General features: G+C 50.0%; 1 protein-coding gene across 1 annotated transcript; it reads left to right on the top strand.

The window, feature by feature from the left end:
- The first annotated feature begins 12,272 nt into the window (after positions 1 to 12,272).
- Positions 12,273 to 13,862, top strand: LOC128949617 (chymotrypsin-C-like). Its single transcript, XM_054294509.1, has 8 exons — positions 12,273 to 12,312; positions 12,431 to 12,522; positions 12,623 to 12,720; positions 12,810 to 12,935; positions 13,053 to 13,189; positions 13,273 to 13,418; positions 13,578 to 13,730; positions 13,825 to 13,862. The coding sequence occupies exons 1-8, from the start codon at positions 12,273 to 12,275 to the stop codon at positions 13,840 to 13,842; spliced, it is 810 nt and encodes a 269-aa protein (XP_054150484.1). The 3' UTR covers positions 13,843 to 13,862.
- The last annotated feature ends 12,279 nt before the right edge of the window (positions 13,863 to 26,141 follow it).

The following is a 26,141-nucleotide window of genomic DNA, read 5'->3' on the forward strand; positions in this document are numbered from 1 at the left end:
GCATTGTGAAGATACCACCTTTGAACAAGATAAAAGCAAAAAAATGTTGAGTTGGTCTTGCTGGTTTTTTCAGGGAAGAGATGTAGTGGAGCTGGGGACACACATGCAGGGCTGGGTCTGCGGATGCCAAGGCCCTTCTTGTGTGCTGGGGAAAGTGCCCCTGTTGCGTAGTGGGGCTGGGCAGGACTCTGCACAGGCTGTTGGGCACATCCTGCAAGATGCTTCCAGTCCTCAAGCTGTGGCTGAGGCAAGGGCCTTGAGGGTTGGCAATTACTTAGATGGGAGAGGGGCTGGGCTTTGTCCAGGTTATTCAGGAGAACTCCTGGGAACCCAGCTGGCCCTTGGGGATGATCTGGAACACTTGGTAGCTCCCAGGGTGTTTTAGGGGACCTCACTGTCACTGCCTAGATGAGGGCTGACTTTCAAATGGGGCTCTTGAGGGAACTGGGTTGGCCTTGGGGAGCTTGAGAGAGTCTGACTGGTTTGACAGAGGTCAGGGGTGTCTCCAGGAACTCTCTTGGAGACGGAGCCCTTGGTAGCTCCATGGCACTGCCGGCTCCAACAACAGGACCTGTGACATGGTCCAGGAGCAGAGCATCTTACCATGGATCTCCATCTGTGGAGGCTGGAAGAACAAGGTGGGTGATAGGCAGCACGCAGACACCCTAGATGTGGGGTTCTCAGGATGAGCCCGGGCTGCCCTGGAGGAGACAGGGATGTTTTCCAGGAAGAGGGCAGCGTGTTGGTGGGAGCAGGTGTGAAGGAGCTGTCCAGGAAGTGGAGGTGGGTGCCACACCATCAGCCCCCGAGCAGAGCCATCCATCACACCATCATCCCATCACGGCTGCTGGAGCCCAAACAGGATCCTCACGGGGTGAGGAGGAGGAGCAGAGCGAGCAGGGATGGACGGCAGCAGCTCAGGCTGGGTGGGGGACGTGGTGGACGGTGCCGGGTTTAGGAGCCATGGTGCCACTGGACCATAGAGCGGCACCGTCACCAGCCCACAGAACAGCACTGGCACCTCCACCGAGACCCGAGAGCACTCACACGAGCCCTGGCACCGTGGGATCCACCTGGGGACTCTCCAGAGATTCCTGGCACTTGTCAGCCTGACCAAAGCTTTAGCAGGTGAAGAGGGATGCAGGGTGGGAAATGGTTTGGATGGACAAGAAATATGCTGTGACAAAGGAATGGTAGGGATCACCCCAAAGGCAATTAAAGACCTGCCAGTCAGATGATGTGTGGAGGTGGCTACTCTGCACAGCAGGATGGGGCCAGGTGCTTGGGACACTGGCGTGGCATTGGCAGCATGATCTGCTGGCATGCATGGAGAGCTCTAGGCTGTCCATAGGAAGCTGGGCAATATGGGGTCACCCTGTCCCCTCTGTGTGTACCCACATGTGCCATGGGGACAGTTGTTTGGGCTGGGAGTGCAGGACCCTGGTGTCACAGCCTGTTGTTCATGTCCTTGTGCATTGTGTCACATCCCCAGAGGGGCTTTGGTGGATGGAGGAGCCTTGCACAAGGCCCCAGACTGCCACAAGGCTCTCTGCTGGGGTGTCAGCTCTGTCCCTCCCAGCCAGGCATGGCCACCCACCCACAGTGCGTGTCACCTCAATAACCAGTGTCGCCCTGCCCAGGAGGTGGTGAAGAGTTGTGATCCCTCTCAGTGAAGAACCTTTTTCTAACATCCAGTCTGTCCTTGGCCACAGCTCCAGCCGTCCCTCGGGTCCTGTCCCTGGTCACAGAGAGCAGAGATCAGAGCTGCCCCTTGGGAGGAGCTGCGGCCTCCAGCGAGGTCTGACCTCAGTCTCCTCCAGCTGGACAAACCGACTGACTTCCACCTCAACTACTTTTAATCTCTATGGCTGCATAGAGTTTCACGAATATTTGTTACACTTCCATGTTAATTGTCAATTATTGTTATATTCTGCTCATACAATTTATAACTGACACAGTAAATCTACAGGTTAACCTAAAGAAGTGTAAGCTTTATTTTTATTAAATGGCTAACATCTTATGTGCACCCTATTGGATGTGTCCATTATTAAGTATTTAACAATATGAGAGAATAAGGTGAAGTTTAAAAGAATACAACAAAACTTTGTGAAGTTCCTTACTTTTACTTCACTGTGGAAATATAAGTACTCATACAATCCCTTACATAAAAATTTCATGTTATTAGTGATCTTTACACACTCCTGGGGATGAGAGCTCGAGACACCCAGGGACACATGAACAAACTCCACTGACACTGAGCAGCATCCCAATGCTGATGGCCCAGAGCATAGGGAAGCACTGGCCTGACACATGGTGCCAGTCCACATCCTGGGCTCCCCTCAGGGCATCGTCTTAGGTTGGAAATGGGTGGGTGTATTATATTCCTATCTGTGGAGCAGTTCTGTTAAATGGGCAGTTTTCTTTATCTCTTCCACAACCAAACCTCCCTCTGGAGAGATAGCTTCTGTTAATGGGCCAATGAGTCTCAGCACATGTCTGGTAAAATTCCATCATCCCACTGTGAGATGCTCTGCCCAAAGGGAGAACCAAGTATTCCTACCTGGATATCATCAGAGATCTGGAACACCAGGGCAGCCTTTTCCCACTGCACTCCCGGAGGAGTGGCTGTCTTCTCCACAGGATTTCCAGTGCCAAACCAGCCATTCTAAACCATCACTGGACCTGCATCCTTCTCTAGGATCTCTGCTCCAACAGACCCACAGATGGCACTGCAGGAGGGCTGCAGCCACCATGGAATGGCACTGCTGCCACCACCCTGACACACACCATGTCGGGCTGTGTTCTGACTCTGTCTGTAGTTTATTTCTTTGTACTATTACATTTGTGGGTTTTTTTAGTTCTCCTACTAAAAAACTGTTATTCCTATTCCCATATCTTTGCCTGAGAGCCTTTTAATTTCAAAATTATAACAATTATAACTATTCAGCAGGAGGAGGTTTTATATTTCCATTTCAGGCGAGGCTCCATCCTTTCTTAAACAGATACCTGTCTTTTCAAGCTATGACAGACATTTGGCGCCCAACGTGGGGCTTGACAGCATAGAGAGAAAAAGAGTGAAAATAGGGAATAACAGTTCTTGAGTAATTTAATTTTTATGTGCTAATATAGAAACTCTCTTTAGTACCACCACGTGGTCCAGCTTACCCTAGTTTGGGTGACACGTGATCGTTGCTGTATTTCTCTCATTCAGGCCATTCAGGCCCTTATCTAAACATGGGTCCTATAGTTATGGCTACTGTGGCTGTTTTCCAGCTTGTTTTATGGGTTAATAAGGTGAGGAATTCATGGATCTTTAAGTTCCTCTGGATGGCAAGCACATGAATTCAGAGCTATCACACACTGACTGTATGTTTTTGGGGTTACTTTAATAATGGTAATTACTGCGAGGAAATGACACCAGGGGAAATTTTCTCCTAACCCTTCAACCAACTCTTTGGGTCTACTCTACCAGCTTTCAAAGGGTTCAGGTGCACTCTAAATGCTAATGATATCATACAATGGTTGGTGTTACTGATATGCCTGTTCTATATAGCATTTAGAGATAAGGGAAGATTAATCTGGATTACCACCCTGACACCTACCTCAAATACTGTAGATGTTGCTACTCTAGAGCCTGACCCTGCCTCTCAGCCCACCTCAGAAATGAACCACCCAGACTGGGTGGGGGCTCTGGTGAAGGAGATACACGAGATGAGCCAGATGTAAAGGAGTACATTTCCCCAGCTGCTAAGAAGACCTCACCCATCATCAAAGAGGGAGAATCTGATGGTGCAGCAGTGGAACCCACAGATATTACAAGCACTCAAGTTCCAGCTGAACCACAAAGGCAGTCACAGCCAATAGCAGTTGCCCCAGTAGAAACAAGGAGATCTAAGATGAAATCAGAGCACCCAGACAAGGAGAAGAATGGAGGGCCTTAAAAATCCACAGGGGAGCCAAAGGTTGCGATCATCACCAAGTCCCTGATGTACAAAAGTCTCCATAATCTGCACAAAGACATTGTATGACGGGGACGTGAGACTTATACAAAATGGCTACTTCAGGTCTGGGACCTTATGGGTACAGACGTGCAACTGGATGGTGGTGAGGCAAGGAATTTGGGACCCTTGACCCAGGACTCAGGTATGAATCAGATTTTTTAAGGGAGTCTGACACTGTTGAGTCAGGGACGGTAAGAAAGTCTCCAGTCTTCAGGTCAGAAGGCTCAAGAATAATTTCTTTATTAGCAAGAAGTTGCGAGCTTTATAGTCTCACTCGCTAAGATGAGATCTGATTGGTCTCAAAGTAGAAACATCTCACATTATTGGCGACTATGAATAGCACCCTGTGGAGAGCCATAACTATAAACCATGGTTCCAGAAAGAGAGGTAATAATTGTTTACATTTTTTTGTCTAAGATTCCCAGGCTCAGTCTGGGAGAAATTGTTTCTGTTCTCTCTTCAACTGAACGGAGAATATGCACAGGAGTCAGAGTCCCTTTCCCTCTGGGAGCAGCTTTTAATGAGTGTCAGAGAGAGGTTTATCCATAGGGAGAGAATGCAGGACCACCACCGCAGAATGTGCTGGAAGGCCCTTGAGGAAGGGATACAGCAGTTGGCAGCATTGGAGGTACTCTTTGGGAGGGATGGACAGCATGATAATGACCCTGACAAGGTCGAGTGCACGGGGCAAATGTTGTCTGGCAAATCTGGGGCCATCTCAATACACCACCTTCATTGCAATGAATGATGCCAATACTAACTGAGAGACAGTGGGCTCTGTCGCCAACAAGCTTAGAAATTATGAGAATATGATCAATGGCCTGATGCAGGCTCATGTCTCTGCTGCGATTAAGGAGTTCAAAAAGGACATGAGGGAGATGAGGGAGGAGGTGAGGAAGATCAATGCAGCACCCGTGGTAGTCACAGGCCCCAAAGTCAGAGCCCAACATCCCCCAACTAGAGAGAGAGGCTACACGCCACGGCCTGGCCTGTGGTTCTTTCTGCGTGGCCATGGGGCAGACATGGGAAGGTGGGATGGGAAACCCACTTCTGTCCTGGCAGCACGGGTGCATCAAATCAAGGAGAGAAACACTAACCAAGGGAATTCCACTAAAGTGAAAGTAGTCTCAACCATGACTGAGCTGCTGAGTATGATCTGTCAGATCCCCTTGAAGGTACATCTACCATGTATGCCCAGGAAAGAAATAATAATCAGGGTTAGAGGGGCCGTGCCTCTAGCCATGGAGTGGCGCAGGGAAACCGGATCTTCTGGACGGTGTGAATCCGATGGTCTAGGACATCAGAGACACAAAAATACAATGCCTTAGTTGATACTGGTGTGCAGTGTACCCTAATGCTATCGGGACATGTGGAGGCAGAACCTGTTTCCATTGCTGGGGTGACAGGGAGATCACAGCAATTGACCCTGTTGGACGCCAGGGTGAGCCTGACTGGCAAGGAGTGACGGAAACATCCCATTGTGACTGGCCCAGAGGCCCCGTGGATTCTGGGCATAGATTTCCTCCAGAATGGCTATTACAAAGACCCAAAGGGACTCAGATGGGCTTTTGGCATAGCTGCTGTAGAGGCAGAGAACATTCAGCAGTTGAACACCTTGCCTGGACTATCAGAAAACCCATCTGCAGTAGGACTCCTGAGGGTGTAAGAGCAAAAAGTGCCAATTGCCACCTCAACAGTGCCCCGTCAGCAGTATTGAATGAATTGAGATGCTGTGATCCCCATCCACAGAATGGTCCTTGAACTGGAGAGCCATGGGGAGCTCAGCAAAACCCACTCACCCTTCAACAGTCCCATCTGGCCTGTGCCCAAGTCTGACAGAGAATGGAGATTGACTGTGGACTATTGTGCCTTGAATGAAGTGACTCCACTGCTGAGCACTGCTATGCCGGACATGCTGGAATTCCAGTACGAGCTGGAGTCCAAGGCAGCAAAGTGATATGCCACTGCTGACATTGGTAACGCGTTTTTCTCCATTTCTCTGGCAGCAGAATGCAGGCCTCAGTTTGCTTTTCCCTGGAGGGGCGTGCAGTACACTGGAACCGACTGCCCCAGGGGTGGAAGCACATCCCCACCATCTGCCATGTGAAGAGAGTATGGAGACTTGTAGTGCAGAAAGCATACAGGCTTGGCTGATAGACAAAGAGCACGGTTATCTGCAAGGAGTGCATAACCAGGCCTGAAGCAAGCAGACAGTCCTTGAAATGCCCTTGGCCAGGCAATAAAGAGAAGTTGGTCAATTACACAATGCCTCCAGGCCCGCTAGCAGACTATCATAAACCGCAAGGCAGAACTATTGCAGAAGTAAGCAGAAGCATGAACAGCTGGCTTGCACCAATCATAGCATTAGTAAAGCCGCATGAGCAGATATTCGTAACCAATAAAATGTAAGCTAAAGCTGCATGGACAAAAATAAAAGAACATATCAAGCAGTAATAAATTGAACAAGATATATACCTCATATTGAGTTGCTTCTTAATTCCAGACCCCTTCTAGACCCCTTATGTCCACAGCCATGGACTGATCAAGGCTGCTCTGGAAAAGGGTGAAGCTCCAGAACACCTGCAGTACCTCAATGACATCATTGTGTGGGGGAACACAGCAATGGAAGTATTTGAGGAAGAAAAGACAAACATCCAGATTCTCCTAGAAGTTGACTTCACCATCAAGAAGAGTAAAATCAACAGATCTGCCCTAGAGAGCCACTGCCTGGAAGCAAAGAGGCAAGATAGACGGCATCAGATTCCCACTGAGGTCATCAACAAAATTACTGCAATGTGTCCACCAACCAGCAAGAAGGAAACACAAGCTTTCCTAGGTGCCTCAGGTTTTTGGAGAATGCACATCCTCGAGTACAGCCAGATTGTGAGCTCTCTCTAGCCAGTCACCCACAAGAAGAACAATTTCAACTGGGGCCCTGAAGAGCAACAAGCCTTTGCCCAGATCAAGCAGAAGATCGCTCATTTGGTAGCCTTTGGCCCAGTCACAATGGAACTAGAGATGAAGAATGTGCTCTACTCTGCGGCTGGGAACAATGGCTTGTCCTGGAGCCTTTGGCAGAAGGTGCCTGGGGAGACTCAAGGCCAACCACTGGGGTTCTGGAGCTGAAGTTACAGAGGATCCGAAGCCAACTACACCCCAACAGAGAAGGAAATCTTGGCTGCCTATGAAGGAGTTCAAGGGGCCTCAGAGGTGATTGGCATGAAAGCACAACTCCTCCTGGCACCCTGACTACCAGTGCTGGGGTGGATGTTTAAAGGAAAGGTTCCCACTACCCACCACGCCACTGACACCACATGGAGCAAATGGGTTGCCCTCATCACACCCATGTTGGAAACCTGAATTGCCCTGGGATTTTAGAGTTTACAAACTGTCCAGAAGGTGAAAACTTTGGTCTCACTGAGGAAGAGGAACAAGACCAAGTGGCACATGCTGAAGAAACTCCACCATACAACCAGCTGAGTAAACACACTACACTCTTTTCACTGATGATTCCTGTCGCATCATAGGGATGAACCAGAAGTGGAAAGCAGCTGTATGGAGCCCCACAGGACAGGTTGCACAAGCTACCACAGGAGAAGGTGGATCAAGACAACCTGCTGAACTCAAGTCCGTTTAACTGGCCCTGGACATTGCTGAAAGGGAGAAGTGACCAAAGCTCAACCTTTACACTGATTTGTGGATGGTAGCCAATGCTCTGTAGGGCTGGCTGGAAAGGTGAAAAAAGGCCAACTGGCAGCCTAGAGGAAAACCAATCTGGACTGCTGATGTGTGAAAAGACATCGTCACTCAGGTAGAGTAGCTACCTGTGAAAGTCCACCACATAGATGCCCATGTCCCCAAGAGTTGGGCTAATGAGGAACACTGGAACAACAAGCAGGTAGATCAGGCTGCAAAGACAGAGGTGTCGAAGATAGATTTAGACAGATTCTTATCTATGACATTGGCTGAGTATGATCATAAGGGCGAGTTCCTAGCTCGATGGGTCCATGATGCTGCGGGTCATCAGGGCAGAGATGCCACCTACAAGTGGGCATGGGACCGAGGGGTGGATCTAACCATGGACACTGTTTCTCAGGTACTCCATGACTGTGAGACATGTGCTGCCATCAAGCAGGCCAAGCGAGTGAAGCCCCTATGGTAGGGTGGGCGGTGGTCCAAGTACAAGTATGGGGAGGCCTGGCAGATTGACTACATCCCACTGCCCCAGACACGCCAAGGCAAGCACTATGTGCTGACCATGGTGGAAGCCACTGGATGGTTGGAAACCACCCTGTGCCTCACACCACTGCCAGGAACACCATCCTGGGCCTTGAAAAGCAAGTCCTGTGGAGACATGGCATCCCTGAGAGAATTGAGTCGGGCAACAGAACCCATTTCATGAATGGCCTTATAAACACCTGGGCCAGAGAATGTGGTATTGAATGGATATGTCCCTTATCATGCACCAGCTGCCAGGAAAGCTGAACAGAACAATGGACTGCTTAAGACTACCCTGAGGGCACTTGGCTATAAGGGCTAGGGGTTTTTGGTGTCTGTCTGACCCCAGCAGTCGTTGGTGTCCTGGATAGAGGAGTACCGCTGAGTACATCCTGTCCAGGTGCCTCAGTCAGGCTCCCAGCCACAGGCAATCTTAGCAAGCAGCTCAGCTCTTTGAGTGAGATCAGCTCTTTGATGAATTCAGCCCTTTAATAATTTCAGCTCTTTGCTTGCTAAGTGCCTCAGCAGATGAAGGGATGAGAGAAGAGAAGAGTTGTATGAAGTTCCACAGATTTTTATAATAAGCTTTATTGGCAGCTTCTACTAAGGGTGACAGGGACAGCTCTTCTGCCAAACTGGGCAGAAGTAGGGGTTATACGGGGTATGTGGGTTTTGAGAAACAGTCCAACAGAAAGGGTCAAGGTGAATATGACCTATGGTCTTACAGAGAGATAACAAGGGTCCAAAGGTGGAATAGGGTCCACTTGGTCCACTCATCATGACTAGGCATTTCTTATTTTAGGAAACTGACCACCAGGGAGGCCTTGCAAGCCTGTAACTGCTACACTTGGGGGAAAAACCTTTAGAAATTGGGGAAAGGACTTAGCAAAAGTGACCTGGATGGTCAATACCCAAGGGTCCATCAATCGAGCTGGTCCTGTCCAGTCTGAACCCTTGCATACAGTGGATGGAGAAAATGTCCCTGTGGTACATATGAAAGGTATTTTAGGAAAGACTGTTTGGATTAATCCCACCTCAGGCAAAGACAAACACATCCATAGGATTTTTTTGATCAAGGACCTGGTTACACTTGGTGGGTACTGCAGAAAAATGGAGAAACCCATTGTGTACCCCAGGAAAACCTAGTTTTAAGTGAGAACTGTGTGTAAGATTTCATTGAGCAGTGCTTATTTATTTGGGTATGATGCAGATAGTAATAGAATAAGGAGTGAGTAATGCCTTAGGCTGGAAATGGGTGGGTTTATTCTATTCCTATCTGTGGAACAGTTCTCTTCCGTTAAATGTGCAGCTTTATTTATCTCTTCCACAACCAATCCTCCTTCTGGGGCGATATCTTCTAGTGGGCCAGTGAGTCTCACCACATGATTGATCAAATGCCATCATCCCATTGTGAGACGCTCTGCCCAGAGGGAGGAGCCAAGCATTCCTACATGGATAGAATCTGACATTTGGAACACCAGGGCAGCCTTTGCCCACTGCATTCCCAGAGGAGTGGCTCTCTTTCCCCTGGATTTCCAGTGCAAGGCCAGGCCCATCTCCAGCAGCCCTGGACCTTCAGAGGAAAACTCCACCCTTGTGCAGGATCCCTGCTCCAGCAGAACCACCCCTGGCACTGTTGGAGGGCTGAGCCACCATGGAATGGGACTGCTGCCAACAGCCTAACCCACATGGTGTCAGGGCCTGTTCTGACTCTGTCCATAGTTTATTTGTTTGCACTATTACATTTGTATTTTCTTCGTTTTCCTAGTAAAGAACTGTTATTCCTATTCCCATATCTTTGCCTGAGAGGGTTTTAAATTCAAAATTATACCAATTCAGAGGGAGGGGGTTTACATTTTCCATTCCAGGGGAGGCTCCTGCCTTCCTTAGCAGACACCTGTCTTTTCAGTCCAAGACAGGCATCCAGCACTGAAAAACAAGGAGGAGGAAGAAGAGCAGTGGGGCCCATGGAGTAAGCCCAAAAGCGCATTTCCCCATCTCTCCCTCAGCCCCGACTCTCCTCCAGCTCCACCACACACCTCGACACTACAGCTGAGCCACTGCAATGCTCCTGCTCTGCTCTCACCTCCGCCAAGGATGTCCCAGGAAGGGACAAGACACGGCAGTCCACATCATGGAAGAAGGAAAAAGACAAGATGGAGCCATCTCTGCCCAAACTCAAGCACCAGCTCCCTGCAACCCCAGCCTATGTGACAGCCCAGTCCCAAGGCTCCGTTGGCAAGAGAACTGGGGAAATAAATAAAGGGGGAGAGTGCAGGGTCACCTTTCCTAAAGGAAAACAGGTCCAGGGGAGATGGGATCAGCACCAGCACCACCGGTACACAGAGGTGCTCTGTGCAGAAGTAGCAACACAGAACAAGGCAACACAGATTCTCACACCACCGGGCTGTGGGGAAGGAAACACATGTGCCACTGAGTTCTTGGAAAACCTTGGGCAGAGGCAAGGCCATTCCAGCCACATCCCGGCTCCTAATGGACCCCCCTGGGGCTCTTGGCTGGCCCTGGCTCCCTCTGGCAGACGTAGCCACACATGTCCATGTGCTCTTCTCCAGCCACATGTGGGCATTGGCCTCTACTACTGCCCTGGGGCACCCACCACCAATCAAAGATACAGAAATACAAAAAGACCCCCCACAAATAAACTTCTACCGCTATCTTCAAACCATAAACACAACAATCTAAAGTGATTACATAAAGGAAAGCAAAAGCCACTCAAATTCCCGCGCATGCAATTGGCAGTCACACATGGCACAGCCACTCACCCCCAGGCGTTCCTGAGCACAGAATGTTCCACCAGCACCCACGATGATGCCACAGCCAAGGCAGCAGCCAGGAACAAGCACCCAGACATGCCAAGGATGGGTACACAAGGTCAACAAGCACTGACAGGGACTCAGAAATCCCCAGTGATGAGCATTTCAGGAAAGGGAGCACCTTATGTCTGGGGGACTGAGGAGCTGCGTGTTAGGAAGGATGAAAGTTTGAAAAGGAAGTCTGACAGATATGTATATGTGGCAGAAAGATTTTTGAATGTAGAATCTATAGAAGGAATACAAATGAAAGAAATTTGGATATAGAAGAATAATAGATGTGTAAATTGACAATTACTGATCCAGTTCAGCTGGACAACAAAGAAGGCAAAGGTTATGTCGAGATGGAAAGAGGTTTTGTGACTTAGACAAAAGGATAAACCCACCTCAAAAAAGAAGATGAATTTACCAAGCTGAAACATAGCACATGCAAACAAATCTGCCAGTCTTGCCAGTAGAAAAAAGGTCTCAGAATTTTCCACTGGAAGAAAACTGAAAAACAAATTCTAGGTTAAACTGTAACATACCAACTTTTAATGATTAGAGAATAGTAACAAAAATCTCGTAATTAGAGCAGTTATGATAGGCTACGGGTAAAAGAAAAGGTATAGATTGGTTCTACTGCACTAAGACACACAGCAAAGAAAAGCATATAATTAATTGTAACTAAAACCGAATGGCCTCCAGGCCAGCCTGCAGCTGGAGCTGACAGCTGTTAGCACAGCTCTGTCACCCACGACCCTGGACTGCTGTAACCTCTTGGATGTAATAAACTGCAATTTGGAGAGCCACCTGGAGTCACACATCCCTCATTTCAGCTCTTACAGCTGGGGGCAGAGAGTGTCCTGGGGAAGACACTGCTCAGGGCTGGGAGGCAACAGGGCTGCCCAGCCCCTCACTGACAGCATCATGGGTGGGAGGATGGCCCAGGAGGGAGTCACCCTGTGCCCCAGCAGGGACTCTGCCCGTTCCCAGAGCAGAGCCAGGTGTCCCCACCATGTCCCAGCATGGTGCCAGCACCATGAGGGGCAGATGTGGCCATTCCCAGGCAGGACCGTGAGTGTGATAGGAACAGGCAATGGGACTGAGGAGCCCCTGTGCCCAGAGCATGGGACAGTCCCCATATGTCAGCAGCAGGCAGGGACACTCCAAGGTCCCCAGCAGTGCAGACACTATAAGAGGGGTGAGTGGCCCCACCACAGCACCTTTTCTCCACACAACCATGCTGGGAGCCGTCTGTCTCGTCGTGCTGCTGGGCTACGGTAGGTGCAGGGCATGGGGAAGGGTCAGGGCAGGGGGGGAACAGGACCGTGGCGCCTGCCCTGGCCCTGGGCACGGGCACAGGCAGCCTCTGATGTCCCTTTGCCGGGTGTCACACAGCCTACGGATGCGGTCAGCCGGCCGTGCCACCACAGCTGAGCTCCCGCGTGGTGGGCGGTGAAGATGCTGTAGCCCACAGCTGGCCATGGCAGGTGAGGGGCAAAGGGACAGGGATGGAGACAGGGATGGGGACAGGGATGGGGACAGGGATGGGGACGTTCCTGCTCTGACCCTGTGCCTCTGCCCTCACAGATCTCACTGCAGTACAGGAGCGCTGGATCCTGGTACCACACTTGTGGCGGGACCCTCATTGCCCCCCAGTGGGTGCTGACAGCTGCCCACTGCATCAGGTAGGTGGGTGTTGGTTGCTGGGGGCGATCTGTACAAGCAGGATGAGATATTTGTAGGGATTGACACTCTCTCTCTCTCTCCCTGGTAGCTCTTACAAGACCTATCGTGTAGTGCTGGGAATGCAGGACCTGTCAGAGGATGACGAGACTGGTTCTGTGGCTGTTGGTGTGGAGAAGACCATCGTCCATGAGGATTGGGACTCCTACCTCATCATGTAAGGGATGGGATGCATTAGGGCGGGATCGTGGGTGGTGTGGCCACAAAGCCTTTTTCCCCTGGCCATGGAGCCTTGTTCCCATGGCCAAGGACCATGGTTGATGTCCCCCTGTAGCAACGACATTGCCCTGATCAAGCTGGCAGAGGAGGTGCAGGAGACTGACACCGTCCGTGCCGCCTGCCTGCCAGCTGCTGGCAAGATCCTGCCCAACAACTTCCCCTGCTATGTCACCGGCTGGGGACGCATCAGGAGTAAGTGGGGTGTACCTGGGAGAGTCTCCAGAAAGGGGATGCCGGCAGAGGGTGTGAGATACAAGCTTTGTCTCTCGTTGCAGCCAACGGGCCCCTGGCTGATGCCCTGCAGCAGGCTCTGCTGCCCGTGGTGGATTATGAGACCTGCTCCAAGTGGGACTGGTGGGGCAGCTATGTGGATGAAAACATGGTGTGCGCCGGCGGCGATGGCATCGTCTCTTCATGCAACGTGAGTGTGGGCACTGCATGCGGTGGGAGCCCCAATGATGTGGTACCATGGGCACTGGGAGGAGAGGGGATGCAGCCATGGTGGTGGATGGCCAGGACGGATGAGGGGAGTTTTGGCAGGGTGCCCAGGACTGATGGCCCTCACTGTCTCTCCGCACAGGGCGATTCTGGGGGCCCCCTGAACTGCCAGCGCAACGATGGGATCTGGGAGGTCGAGGGCATCGTCAGCTTTGGCTCCACCCTGGGCTGCAACACGAAAAAGAAGCCGTCAGTCTTCACCCGGGTGTCCGCCTACATCGACTGGATCAACGAGGTGGGTGCCTCTTCCTCTGCTCCCCACCCCCACACAGGGGCTGTTCTTGCCCCACTGAGGGTCTTACCATGCCCCCCCTGTGTCTTTTTGGCAGAAAATGAGCACAAACTGAGGACGCAGCATTGTGGAGATACCACCTTTGACCAAGATAAAAACAAAAAAATGTTGAGCTGGTCTTGCTGGTTTTTTCGGGGAAGAGATGTAGTGGAGCTGGGGACACACATCGATGGCTGGGCCTGCTGATGCCAAGGCCCTGCTTGTGTGCTGGGGAAAGTGCCCCTGTTGCGTAGTGGGGCTGGCCAGGACTCTGCACAGGCTGTTGGGCACATCCAGCAAGATGCTTCCAGTCCTCAAGCTGTGGCTGAGGCATGGCCCTTGAGGGTTGGCAGTTACTTAGATGGGACAGGGGCTGGGCTTTGTCCAGGTTATTCAGGAGAACTCCAGGGAACCCAGCGTGCCCTTGGGGACGATCTGGAACACTTGGTAGCTCCCAGATCGCTTTTGGGGACCTCACTGTCACTGCCTAGATGAGGGCTGACTTTCAAATGGGGCTCTTGAGGGAACTGGGTTGGCCTTGGGGAGCTTGAGAGAGTCTGACTGGTTTGAGAGAGGTCAGGGGTGCCTGCAGGGGCTCTCTTGGAGACGGAGCCCTTGGTAGCTCCATGGCACTGCTGGCTCCAACAACAGGACCTGTGACATGGTCCAGGAGCAGAACATCTTACCTTGGATCTCCTTCTGTGGTGGCTGGAGGAACAAGGTGGGTGATGGGCAGCACACTGAAACCCCAGCTGTGGCATTCCCAGGAGGAGCCCGGGCTGCCCTGGAGGAGACTGGGATGTTTTCCAGGAAGAGGGCAGCGTGTTGGTGGGAGCAGGTGTGAAGGAGCTGTCCAGGAAGTGGAGGTGGATGCCACACCATCAACCCCCGAGCAGAGCCATCCATCACACCATCATCCCATCACGGCTGCTGGAGCCCAACCAGGATCCTCACGGGGTGAGGAGGAGGAGGAGAGCGAGCAGGGATGGACGGCAGCAGCTCAGGCTGGGTGGGGGACGTGGTGGACAGTGCCAGGTTTAGGAGCAGTGGTGCCACTGGACCATAGAGCGGCACCATCACCAGCCCACAGAACAGCACTGGCACCTGCACCGAGACCCAAGAGCACTGACACGAGCACTGGCACCGTGGGAGCCACCTGGGGACTCTCCAGAGATCCCTGGCACTTGTCAGCCTGACCATAGCTTTAGCAGGTGAAGAGGGATGCCGGGTGGGAAATGGTTTGGATAGACAGGAAATGTACTATGACTAAGGAACTGTACCAATCATCCCAAAGGCAATTAAAGACCTGCCAGTCAGATGATGTGTGGAGGTGGATACTCTGCACGGCAGGATGGGGCCAGGTGCTTAGGACAATGGTAAGGCATTGGCAGCATGATCTACTGGCTCGGCTGGAGAGCTCCAGGCTGTCTGTGGGAAGCTGCGCAATGTGGGGCCCCCTGTCCCCTCTGTGTGTACCCACATGTACCATGGGGACAGTTGTTTGGGCTGTGAGTACTGGACCCTGGTGTCACAGCCTGTTGTTCATGTCCTTGTGCTTTGTGTCACATCCTCAGAGGGGCTTTGGTGGATGGAGGAGCCCTGGACAAAGGCCCCAGAGTGCCACAAGGCTCTCTGCTGGGGCATCAGCCCTGCCCCAACCAGCCAGGCATGAGCATCCCCCCATAGTGCGTGTCACCTCAATAACCGGTGTCCCGTGTCACCTCAATAACCGATGTCCCCCTGTCCAGGAGGTGGTGAAGAGTTGTGGTCCCTCTGGGTGAAGAACCTTTTTCTAACATCCAGTCTGTCCTTGGCCACAGCTCCAGCCGTTCTTTCGGGTCCTGTCCCTGGTCAGAGACAGAGAGCAGAGATCAGAGCTGCCCCTCGGGAGGAGCTGCAGCCTCCAGAGAGGTCTGACCTCAGTCGCCTCCAGCTGGACAAACCGACTGACTTCCACCTCAACTACTTTTAATCTCTATGGCTGCATAGAGTTTCATGAATATTTGCTACACTTCCATGTTAATTGTCAATTATTGTTATATTCTGCTCATACAATTTATAACTGACACAGTAAATCTACAGGTTAACCTAAAGAAGTGTAAGCTTTATTTTTATTAAATGGCTAACATCTTATGTGCACCCTATTGGATGTGTCCATTATTAAGTATTTAACAATATGAGAGAATAAGGTGAAGTTTAAAAGAATACAACAAAACTTTGTGAAGTTCCTTACTTTTACTTCACTGTGGAAATATAAGTACTCATACAATCCCTTACATAAAAATTTCATGTTATTAGTGATCTTTACACACTCCTGGGGATGAGAGCTCGAGACACCCAGGGACACATGAACAAACTCCACTGACACTGAGCAGCATCCCAATGCTGATGGCCCAGAGCATAGGGAAGCACTGGCCTGACACATGGTGCCAGTCCACATCCTGGGCTCCCCTCAGGGCATCGTCTTAGGTTGGAAATGGGTGGGTGTATTATATTCCTATCTGTGGAGCAGTTCTGTTAAATGGGCAGTTTTCTTTATCTCTTCCACAACCAATCCTCCCTCTGGAGAGATAGCTTCTGTTAATGGGCCAATGAGTCTCAGCACATGTCTGGTAAAATTCCATCATCCCACTGTGAGATGCTCTGCCCAAAGGGAGAACCAAGTATTCCTACCTGGATATCATCAGAGATCTGGAACACCAGGGCAGCCTTTTCCCACTGCACTCCCGGAGGAGTGGCTGTCTTCTCCACAGGATTTCCAGTGCCAAACCAGCCATTCTAAACCATCACTGGACCTGCATCCTTCTCTAGGATCTCTGCTCCAACAGACCCACAGATGGCACTGCAGGAGGGCTGCAGCCACCATGGAATGGCACTGCTGCCACCACCCTGACACACACCATGTCGGGCTGTGTTCTGACTCTGTCTGTAGTTTATTTCTTTGTACTATTACATTTGTGGGGTTTTTTAGTTCTCCTACTAAAAAACTGTTATTCCTATTCCCATATCTTTGCCTGAGAGCCTTTTAATTTCAAAATTATAACAATTATAACTATTCAGCAGGAGGAGGTTTTATATTTCCATTTCAGGCGAGGCTCCATCCTTTCTTAAACAGATACCTGTCTTTTCAAGCTATGACAGACATTTGGCGCCCAACGTGGGGCTTGACAGCATAGAGAGAAAAAGAGTGAAAATAGGGAATAACAGTTCTTGAGTAATTTAATTTTTATGTGCTAATATAGAAACTCTCTTTAGTACCACCACGTGGTCCAGCTTACCCTAGTTTGGGTGACACGTGATCGTTGCTGTATTTCTCTCATTCAGGCCATTCAGGCCCTTATCTAAACATGGGTCCTATAGTTATGGCTACTGTGGCTGTTTTCCAGCTTGTTTTATGGGTTAATAAGGTGAGGAATTCATGGATCTTTAAGTTCCTCTGGATGGCAAGCACATGAATTCAGAGCTATCACACACTGACTGTATGTTTTTGGGGTTACTTTAATAATGGTAATTACTGCGAGGAAATGACACCAGGGGAAATTTTCTCCTAACCCTTCAACCAACTCTTTGGGTCTACTCTACCAGCTTTCAAAGGGTTCAGGTGCACTCTAAATGCTAATGATATCATACAATGGTTGGTGTTACTGATATGCCTGTTCTATATAGCATTTAGAGATAAGGGAAGATTAATCTGGATTACCACCCTGACACCTACCTCAAATACTATAGATGTTGCTACTCTAGAGCCTGACCCTGCCTCTCAGCCCACCTCAGAAATGAACCACCCAGACTGGGTGGGGGCTCTGGTGAAGGAGATACACGAGATGAGCCAGATGTAAAGGAGTACATTTCCCCAGCGGCTGAGAAGACCTCACCCATCATCAAAGAGGGAGAATCTGATGGTGCAGCAGTGGAACCCACAGATATTACAAGCACCCAAGTTCCAGCTGAACCACAAAGGCGGTCACAGCCAGCAGCAGTTGCCCCAGTAGAAACAAGGAGATCTAAGATGAAATCAGAGCACCCAGACAAGGAGAAGAATGGAGGGCCTTAAAAATCCACAGGGGAGCCAAAGGTTGCGATCATCACCAAGTCCCTGATGTAAAAAAGTCTCCATAATCTGCACAAAGACATTGTACGACGGGGACGTGAGACTTATACAAAATGGCTACTTCAGGTCTGGGACCTTATGGGTACAGACGTGCAACTGGATGGTGGTGAGGCAAGGAATTTGGGACCCTTGACCCAGGACTCAGGTATGAATCAGATTTTTTAAGGGAGTCTGACACTGTTGAGTCAGGGACGGTAAGAAAGTCTCCAGTCTTCAGGTCAGAAGGCTCAAGAATAATTTCTTTATTAGCAAGAAGTTGCGAGCTTTATAGTCTCACTCGCTAAGATGAGATCTGATTGGTCTCAAAGTAGAAACATCTCACATTACTGGTGACTATGAATAGCACCCTGTGGAGAGCCATAACTATAAACCATGGTTCCAGAAAGAGAGGTAATAATTGTTTACATTTTTTTGTCTAAGATTCCCAGGCTCAGTCTGGGAGAAATTGTTTCTGTTCTCTCTTCAACTGAACGGAGAATATGCACAGGAGTCAGAGTCCCTTTCCCTCTGGGAGCAGCTTTTAATGAGTGTCAGAGAGAGGTTTATCCATAGGGAGAGAATGCAGGACCACCACCGCAGAATGTGCTGGAAGGCCCTTGAGGAAGGGATACAGCAGTTGGCAGCATTGGAGGTACTCTTTGGGAGGGATGGACAGCATGATAATGACCCTGACAAGGTCGAGTGCACGGGGCAAATGTTGTCTGGCAAATCTGGGGCCATCTCAATACATCACCTTCATTGCAATGAATGATGCCAATACTAACTGAGAGACAGTGGGCTCTGTCGCCAACAAGCTTAGAAATTATGAGAATATGATCAATGGCCTGATGCAGGCTCATGTCTCTGCTGCGATTAAGGAGTTCAAAAAGGACATGAGGGAGATGAGGGAGGAGGTGAGGAAGATCAATGCAGCACCCGTGGTAGTCACAGGCCCCAAAGTCAGAGCCCAACATCCCCCAACTAGAGAGAGAGGCTACACGCCACGGCCTGGCCTGTGGTTCTTTCTGCGTGGCCATGGGGCAGACATGGGAAGGTGGGATGGGAAACCCACTTCTGTCCTGGCAGCACGGGTGCGTCAAATCAAGGAGAGAAACACTAACCAAGGGAATTCCACTAAAGTGAAAGTAGTCTCAACCATGACTGAGCTGCTGAGTATGATCTGTCAGATCCCCTTGAAGGTACATCTACCATGTATACCCAGGAAAGAAATAATAATCAGGGTTAGAGGGGCCATGCCTCTAGCCATGGAGAGGCGCAGGGAAACCGGATCTTCTGGACGGTGTGAATCCGATGGTCTAGGACATCAGAGACACAAAAATACAATGCCTTAGTTGATACTGGTGTGCAGTGTACCCTAATGCTATCGGGACATGTGGAGGCAGAACCTGTTTCCATTGCTGGGGTGACAGGGAGATCACAGCAATTGACCCTGTTGGACGCCAGGGTGAGCCTGACTGGCAAGGAGTGACGGAAACATCCCATTGTGACTGGCCCAGAGGCCCCGTGGATTCTGGGCATAGATTTCTTCCAGAATGGCTATTGCAAAGACCCAAAGGGACTCAGATGGGCTTTTGGCATAGCTGCTGTAGAGGCAGAGAACATTCAGCAGTTGAACACCTTGCCTGGACTATCAGAAAACCCATCTGCAGTAGGACTCCTGAGGGTGTAAGAGCAAAAAGTGCCAATTGCCACCTCAACAGTGCCCCGTCAGCAGTATTGAATGAATTGAGATGCTGTGATCGCCATCCACAGACTGGTCCTTGAACTGGAGAGCCAAGGGGAGCTCAGCAAAACCCACTCACCCTTCAACAGTCCCATCTGGCCTGTGCCCAAGTCTGACAGAGAATGGAGATTGACTGTGGACTATTGTGCCTTGAATGAAGTGACTCCACTGCTGAGCACTGCTATGCCGGACATGCTGGAATTCCAGTACGAGCTGGAGTCCAAGGCAGCAAAGTGATATGCCACTGCTGACATTGGTAACGCGTTTTTCCCCATTTCGCTGGCAGCAGAATGCAGGCCTCAGTTTGCTTTTCCCTGGAGGGGCGTTCAGTACACTGGAACCGACTGCCCCAGGGGTGGAAGCACATCCCCACCATCTGCCATGTGAAGAGAGTATGGAGACTTGTAGTGCAGAAAGCATACAGGCTTGGCTGATAGACAAAGAGCACGGTTATCTGCAAGGAGTGCATAACCAGGCCTGAAGCAAGCAGACAGTCCTTGAAATGCCCTTGGCCAGGCAATAAAGAGAAGTTGGTCAATTACACAATGCCTCCAGGCCCGCTAGCAGACTATCATAAACCGCAAGGCAGAACTATTGCAGAAGTAAGCAGAAGCATGAACAGCTGGCTTGCACCAATCATAGCATTAGTAAAGCCGCATGAGCAGATATTCGTAACCAATAAAATGTAAGCTAAAGCTGCATGGACAAAAATAAAAGAACATATCAAGCAGTAATAAATTGAACAAGATATATACCTCATATTGAGTTGCTTCTTAATTCCAGACCCCTTCTAGACCCCTTATGTCCACAGCCATGGACTGATCAAGGCTGCTCTGGAAAAGGGTGAAGCTCCAGAACACCTGCAGTACCTCAATGACATCATTGTGTGGGGGAACACAGCAATGGAAGTATTTGAGGAAGAAAAGACAAACATCCAGATTCTCCTAGAAGTTGACTTCACCATCAAGAAGAGTAAAATCAACAGATCTGCCCTAGAGAGCCACTGCCTGGAAGCAAAGAGGCAAGATAGACGGCATCAGATTCCCACTGAGGTCATCAACAAAATTACCGCGATGTGTCCACCAACCAGCAAGAAGGAAACACAAGCTTTCCTAGGTGCCTCAGGTTTTTGGAGAATGCACATCCTCGAGTACAGCCAGATTGTGAGCTCTCTCTAGCCAGTCACCCACAAGAAGAACAATTTCAACTGGGGCCCTGAAGAGCAACAAGCCTTTGCCCAGATCAAGCAGAAGACCGCTCATTCGGTAGCCTTTGGCCCAGTCACAATGGAACTAGAGATGAAGAATGTGCTCTACTCTGCGGCTGGGAACAATGGCTTGTCCTGGAGCCTTTGGCAGAAGGTGCCTGGGGAGACTCAAGGCCAACCACAGGGGTTCTGGAGCTGAAGTTACAGAGGCTCCGAAGCCAACTACACCCCAACAGAGAAGGAAATCTTGGCTGCCTATGAAGGAGTTCAAGGGGCCTCAGAGGTGATTGGCATGATAGCACAACACCTCCTGGCACCCTGACTACCAGTGCTGGGGTGGATGTTTAAAGGAAAGGTTCCCACTACCCACCATGCCACTGACGCCACATGGATTGCCCTCATCACACCCATGTTGGAAACCTGAATCGCCCTGGGATTTTAGAGATAATTACAAACTGTCCGGAAGGTGAAAACTTTGGTCTCACTGAGGAAGAGGAACAAGACCAAGTGGCACATGCTGAAGAAACTCCACCATACAACCAACCACCAGCTGAGTAAACACACTACACTCTTTTCACTGATGATTCCTGTCGCATCATAGGGATGAACCAGAAGTGGAAAGCAGCTGTATGGAGCCCCACAGGACAGGTTGCACAAGCTACCACAGGAGAAGGTGGATCAAGACTACTTGCTGAACTCAAGTCCGTTTAACTGGCCGTGGACATTGCTGAAAGGGAGAAGTGACCAAAGCTCAACCTTTACACTGATTTGTGGATGGTAGCCAATGCTCTGTGGGGCTGGCTGGAAAGGTGAAAAAAAGGCACACTGGCAGCCTAGAGGAAACCAATCTGGACTGCTGATGAGTGAAAAGACATCGTCACTCAGGTAGAGTAGCTACCTGTGAAAGTCCACCACATAGATGCCCATGTCCCCAAGAGTTGGGCTAATGAGGAACACTGGAACAACAAGAAGGTAGACCAGACTGCAAAGATAGAGGTGTCGAAGACAGATTTAGACAGATTCTTATCTATGACATTGGCTGAGTATGATCATAAGGGCGAATTCCTAGCTCGATGGGTCCATGATGCTGCGGGTCATCAGGGCAGAGATGCCACCTACAAGTGGGCATGGGACCGAGGGGTGGATCTAACCATGGACACTGTTTCTCAGGTACTCCATGACTGTGAGACATGTGCTGCCATCAAGCAGGCCAAGCGAGTGAAGCCCCTATGGTAGGGTGGGCGGTGGTCCAAGTACAAGTATGGGGAGGCCTGGCAGATTGACTACATCCCACTGCCCCAGACACACCAAGGCAAGCACTATGTGCTGACCATGGTGGAAGCCACCACTGGATGGTTGGAAACCACCCTGTGCCTCACACCACTGCCAGGAACACCATCCTGGGCCTTGAAAAGCAAGTCCTGTGGAGACATGGCATCCCTGAGAGAATTGAGTCTGGCAATAGAACCCATTTCATGAATGGCCTTATAAACACCTGGGCCAGAGAATGTGGTATTGAATGGATATGTCCCTTATCATGCACCAGCTGCCAGGAAAGCTGAACAGAACAATGGACTGCTTAAGACTACCCTGAGGGCACTTGGCTATAAGGGCTAGGGGTTTTTGGTGTCTGTCTGACCCCAGCAGTCGTTGGTGTCCTGGATAGAGGAGTACCGCTGAGTACATCCTGTCCAGGTGCCTCAGGCAGGCTCCCAGCCACAGGCAATCTCAGCAAGCAGCTCAGCTCTTTGAGTGAGATCAGCTCTTTGATGAATTCAGCCCTTTAATAATTTCAGCTCTTTGCTTGCTAAGTGCCTCAGCAGATGCAGGGATGAGAGAAAAGTTGTATGAAGTTCCACAGATTTTTATAATAAGCTTTATTGGCAGCTTCTACTAAGGGTGACAGGGACAGCTCTTCTGCCAAACTGGGCAGAAGTAGGGGTTATACGGGGTATGCGGGTTTTGAGAAACAGTCCAACAGAAAGGGTCCCTATGGTCTTACAGAGAGATAACAAGGGTCCGAAGATGGAATAGGGGTTTCTTGGTCCACTCATCATGACTAGGCATTTCTTATTTTAGGCAACTGACCACCAGGGAGGCCTTGCAAGCCTGTAACTGCTACACTTGGGGGAAAAACCTTTAGAAATTGGGGAAAGGACTTAGCAAAAGTGACCTGGATTGTCAATACCCAAGGGTCCATCAATCGAGCTGGTCCTGTCCAGTCTGAACCCTTGCATACAGTGGATGGAGAAAATGTCCCTGTGGTACATATGAAAGGTATTTTAGGAAAGACTGTTTGGATTAATCCCACCTCAGGCAAAGACAAACACATCCATAGGATTTTTTTGATCAAGGACCGGGTTACATTTGGTGGGTACTGCAGAAAAATGGAGAAACCCATTGTGTACCACAGGGAAACCTAGTTTTAAGTGAGAACTGTGTGTAAGATTTCATTGAGCAGTGCTTATTTATTTGGGTATGATGCAGATAGTAATAGAATAAGGAGTGAGTAATGCCTTAGGCTGGAAATGGGTGGGTGTATTCTATTCCTATCTGTGGAACAGTTCACTTCTGTTAAATGGGAAGTTTTATTTATCTCTTCTACACCACAACCAATCCTCCCTCTGGAGAGATAGCTTCTGTTAGTGGGCCATTGAGTCTCACCACATGACTGATAAAATTCCATCATCCCATTGTGAGACGCTCTGCCCAGAGGGAGGAGCCAAGCATTCCTACATGGATAGAATTGGACATTTGGAACACCAGGGTAGCTTTTTCCCACTGCATTCCCAGAGGAGCAGCTGTCTGTCCAATGCATTCCCTGAGGGAGCCCAGGCCCATCTCCAGCAGCCCTGGACCTTCAGAGGAAAACTCCACCCTTCTACAGGATCCCTGCTCCAGCAGAACCACCCCTGGCACTGTAGGAGGGCTGAGCCACCATGGAATGGGACTGCTGCCAACAGTCTGACCCACAGCGTTTCAGGGCCTGTTCTGACTCTGTCCATAATTTATTTGTTTGTGCTATTACATTTGCATTTTCTTAGTTTTCCTAGTAAAGAACTGTTATTCCTATTCCCATATCTTCGTCTAAGAGCCTTTTAAATATCAGAATTAACACCTCAGAGGGAGGGGGTTTACATTTTCCATTCCAGGGGAGGCTCCTGCCTTCCTTAGCAGACACCTGTCTTTTCAGTCCAAGACAGGTATCCAGCACTGAAAAACAAGGAGGAGGAAGAGGAGCAGTGGGGCCCATGGAGTAAGCCCAAAAGAGCATTTCCCCATCTCTCCCTCAGCCCCGACTCTCCTCCAGCTCCACCACACACCTCGACACTACAGCTGAGCCACTGCAATGCTCCTGCTCTGCTCTCACCTCCACCAAGGATGTCCCAGGAAGGGACAAGCCACGGCAGTCCACATCATGGAAGAAGGAAAAAGACAAGATGGAGCCACCTCTGCCCAAACTCAAGCACCAGCTCCCTGCAACCCCAGTCTATGTGACAGCCCAGTCCCAAGGCTCCGTTGGCAAGAGAACTGGGGAAATAAATAAAGGGGGAGAGTGCAGGGTCACCTTTCCTAAAGGAAAACAGGTCCAGGGGAGATGGGATCAGCACCAGCACCACCGGTACACAGAGGTGCTCTGTGCAGAAGTAGCAACACAGAACAAGGCAACCCAGATTCTCACACCACCGGGCTGTGGGGAAGGAGACACATGTGCCACTGAGTTCTTGGAAAACCTTGGGCAGAGGCAAGGCCATTCCAGCCACATTCTGCCTCCTTCTGGACCCCCTTGGGGCTCTTGGCTGGCCCTGGCTCCTCTGGCAGAAGTAGCCACACCTGTCCAGGTGCTCTTCTCCAGCCACATGTGGGCATTGGCCTCTACTACTGCCCTGGGGCACCCACCACCAATCAAAGATACAGAAATACAAAAAGACCCCCCACAAATAAACTTCTACAGTTATCTTCAGACCATAATCACAACAATCTAAAATGGCAACATAAAGAAAAGCAAAAGCCACCCAAATCCCCATGCATGCAATTGGCAGTCATACATGGCACAGCCACTCACCCCCAGGCTTTCCTGAGCACAGAATGTTCCACCAGCACCCACGATGATGCCACAGCCAAGGCAGCAGCCAGGAACAAGCACCCAGACATGCCAAGGATGGGTACACAAGGTCAACAAGCACTGACAGGGACTCAGAAATCCCCAGTGATGAGCATTTCAGGAAAGGGAGCACCTTATGTCTGGGGGACTGAGGAGCTGCGTGTTAGGAAGGATGAAAGTTTGAAAAGGAAGTCTGACAGATATGTATGTGTGGCAGAAAGATTTTTGAATGTAGAATCTATAGAAGGAATACAAATGAAAGAAATTTGGATATAGAAGAATAATAGATGTGTAAATTGACAATTACTGATCCAGTTCAGCTGGACAACAAAGAAGGCAAAAGTTATGTCGAGATGGAAAGAGGTTTTGTGACTTAGACAATGGATAAACCCACCTCAAAAAAGAAGATGAATTTACCAAGCTGAAACATAGCACATGCAAACAAATCTGCCAGTCTTGCCAGTAGAAAAAAGGTCTCAGAATTTTCCACTGGAAGAAAACTGAAAACAAATTCTAGCTTAAACTGTAACGTACTAGCTTTTAATGATTGGAGAATAGTAACATGAATCTGGTAATAACAGCAGTTATGATAGGCTACAGGTAAAAGAAAAGGTATAGATTGGTTCTACTGCACTAAGACACACAGCAAAGAAAAGTATATAATTGATTGTAACTAGAACCAAAGGGTCACCATGCCTGCATGCAGCTGGAGCTGACAGCTGTAAGCACAGCTCTGTCACCCACGACCCTGGACTGCTGTAACTTCTTGGATGTAATAAACTGCAATTTGGAGAGCCACCTGGAGTCACACATCCCTCATTTCAGCTCTTACAGCTGGGGGCAGAGACTGTCCTGGGGAAGTCACTGCTCAGGGCTGGGAGGCAACAGGGCTGCCCAGCACCTCACTGACAGCATCATGGGTGGGAGGATGGCCCAGGAGGGAGTGACCCTGTGCCACAGCAGGGACTCTGCCCGTTCCCAGAGCAGAGCCAGGTGTCCCCACCATGTCCCAGCATGGTGCCAGCACCATGAGGGGCAGATGTGGCCATTCCCAGGCAGGACCATGAGTGTGATAAGAACAGGCAATGCGGCTGAGGAGCCCCTGTGCCTAGAGCGTGGGACAGTCCCCATATGTCAGCAGCAGGCAGGGACACTCCAAGGTCCCCAGCAGTGCAGACACTATAAGAGGGGTGAGTGGCCCCACCACAGCACCTTTTCTCCACACAACC

Source organism: Melozone crissalis, unplaced genomic scaffold (assembly GCF_028551555.1).
Source record: "Melozone crissalis strain CALT ecotype California unplaced genomic scaffold, PUWL_Pcris_2 ptg000251l_1, whole genome shotgun sequence".
NCBI classification, from domain to species: domain Eukaryota; kingdom Metazoa; phylum Chordata; class Aves; order Passeriformes; family Passerellidae; genus Melozone; species Melozone crissalis.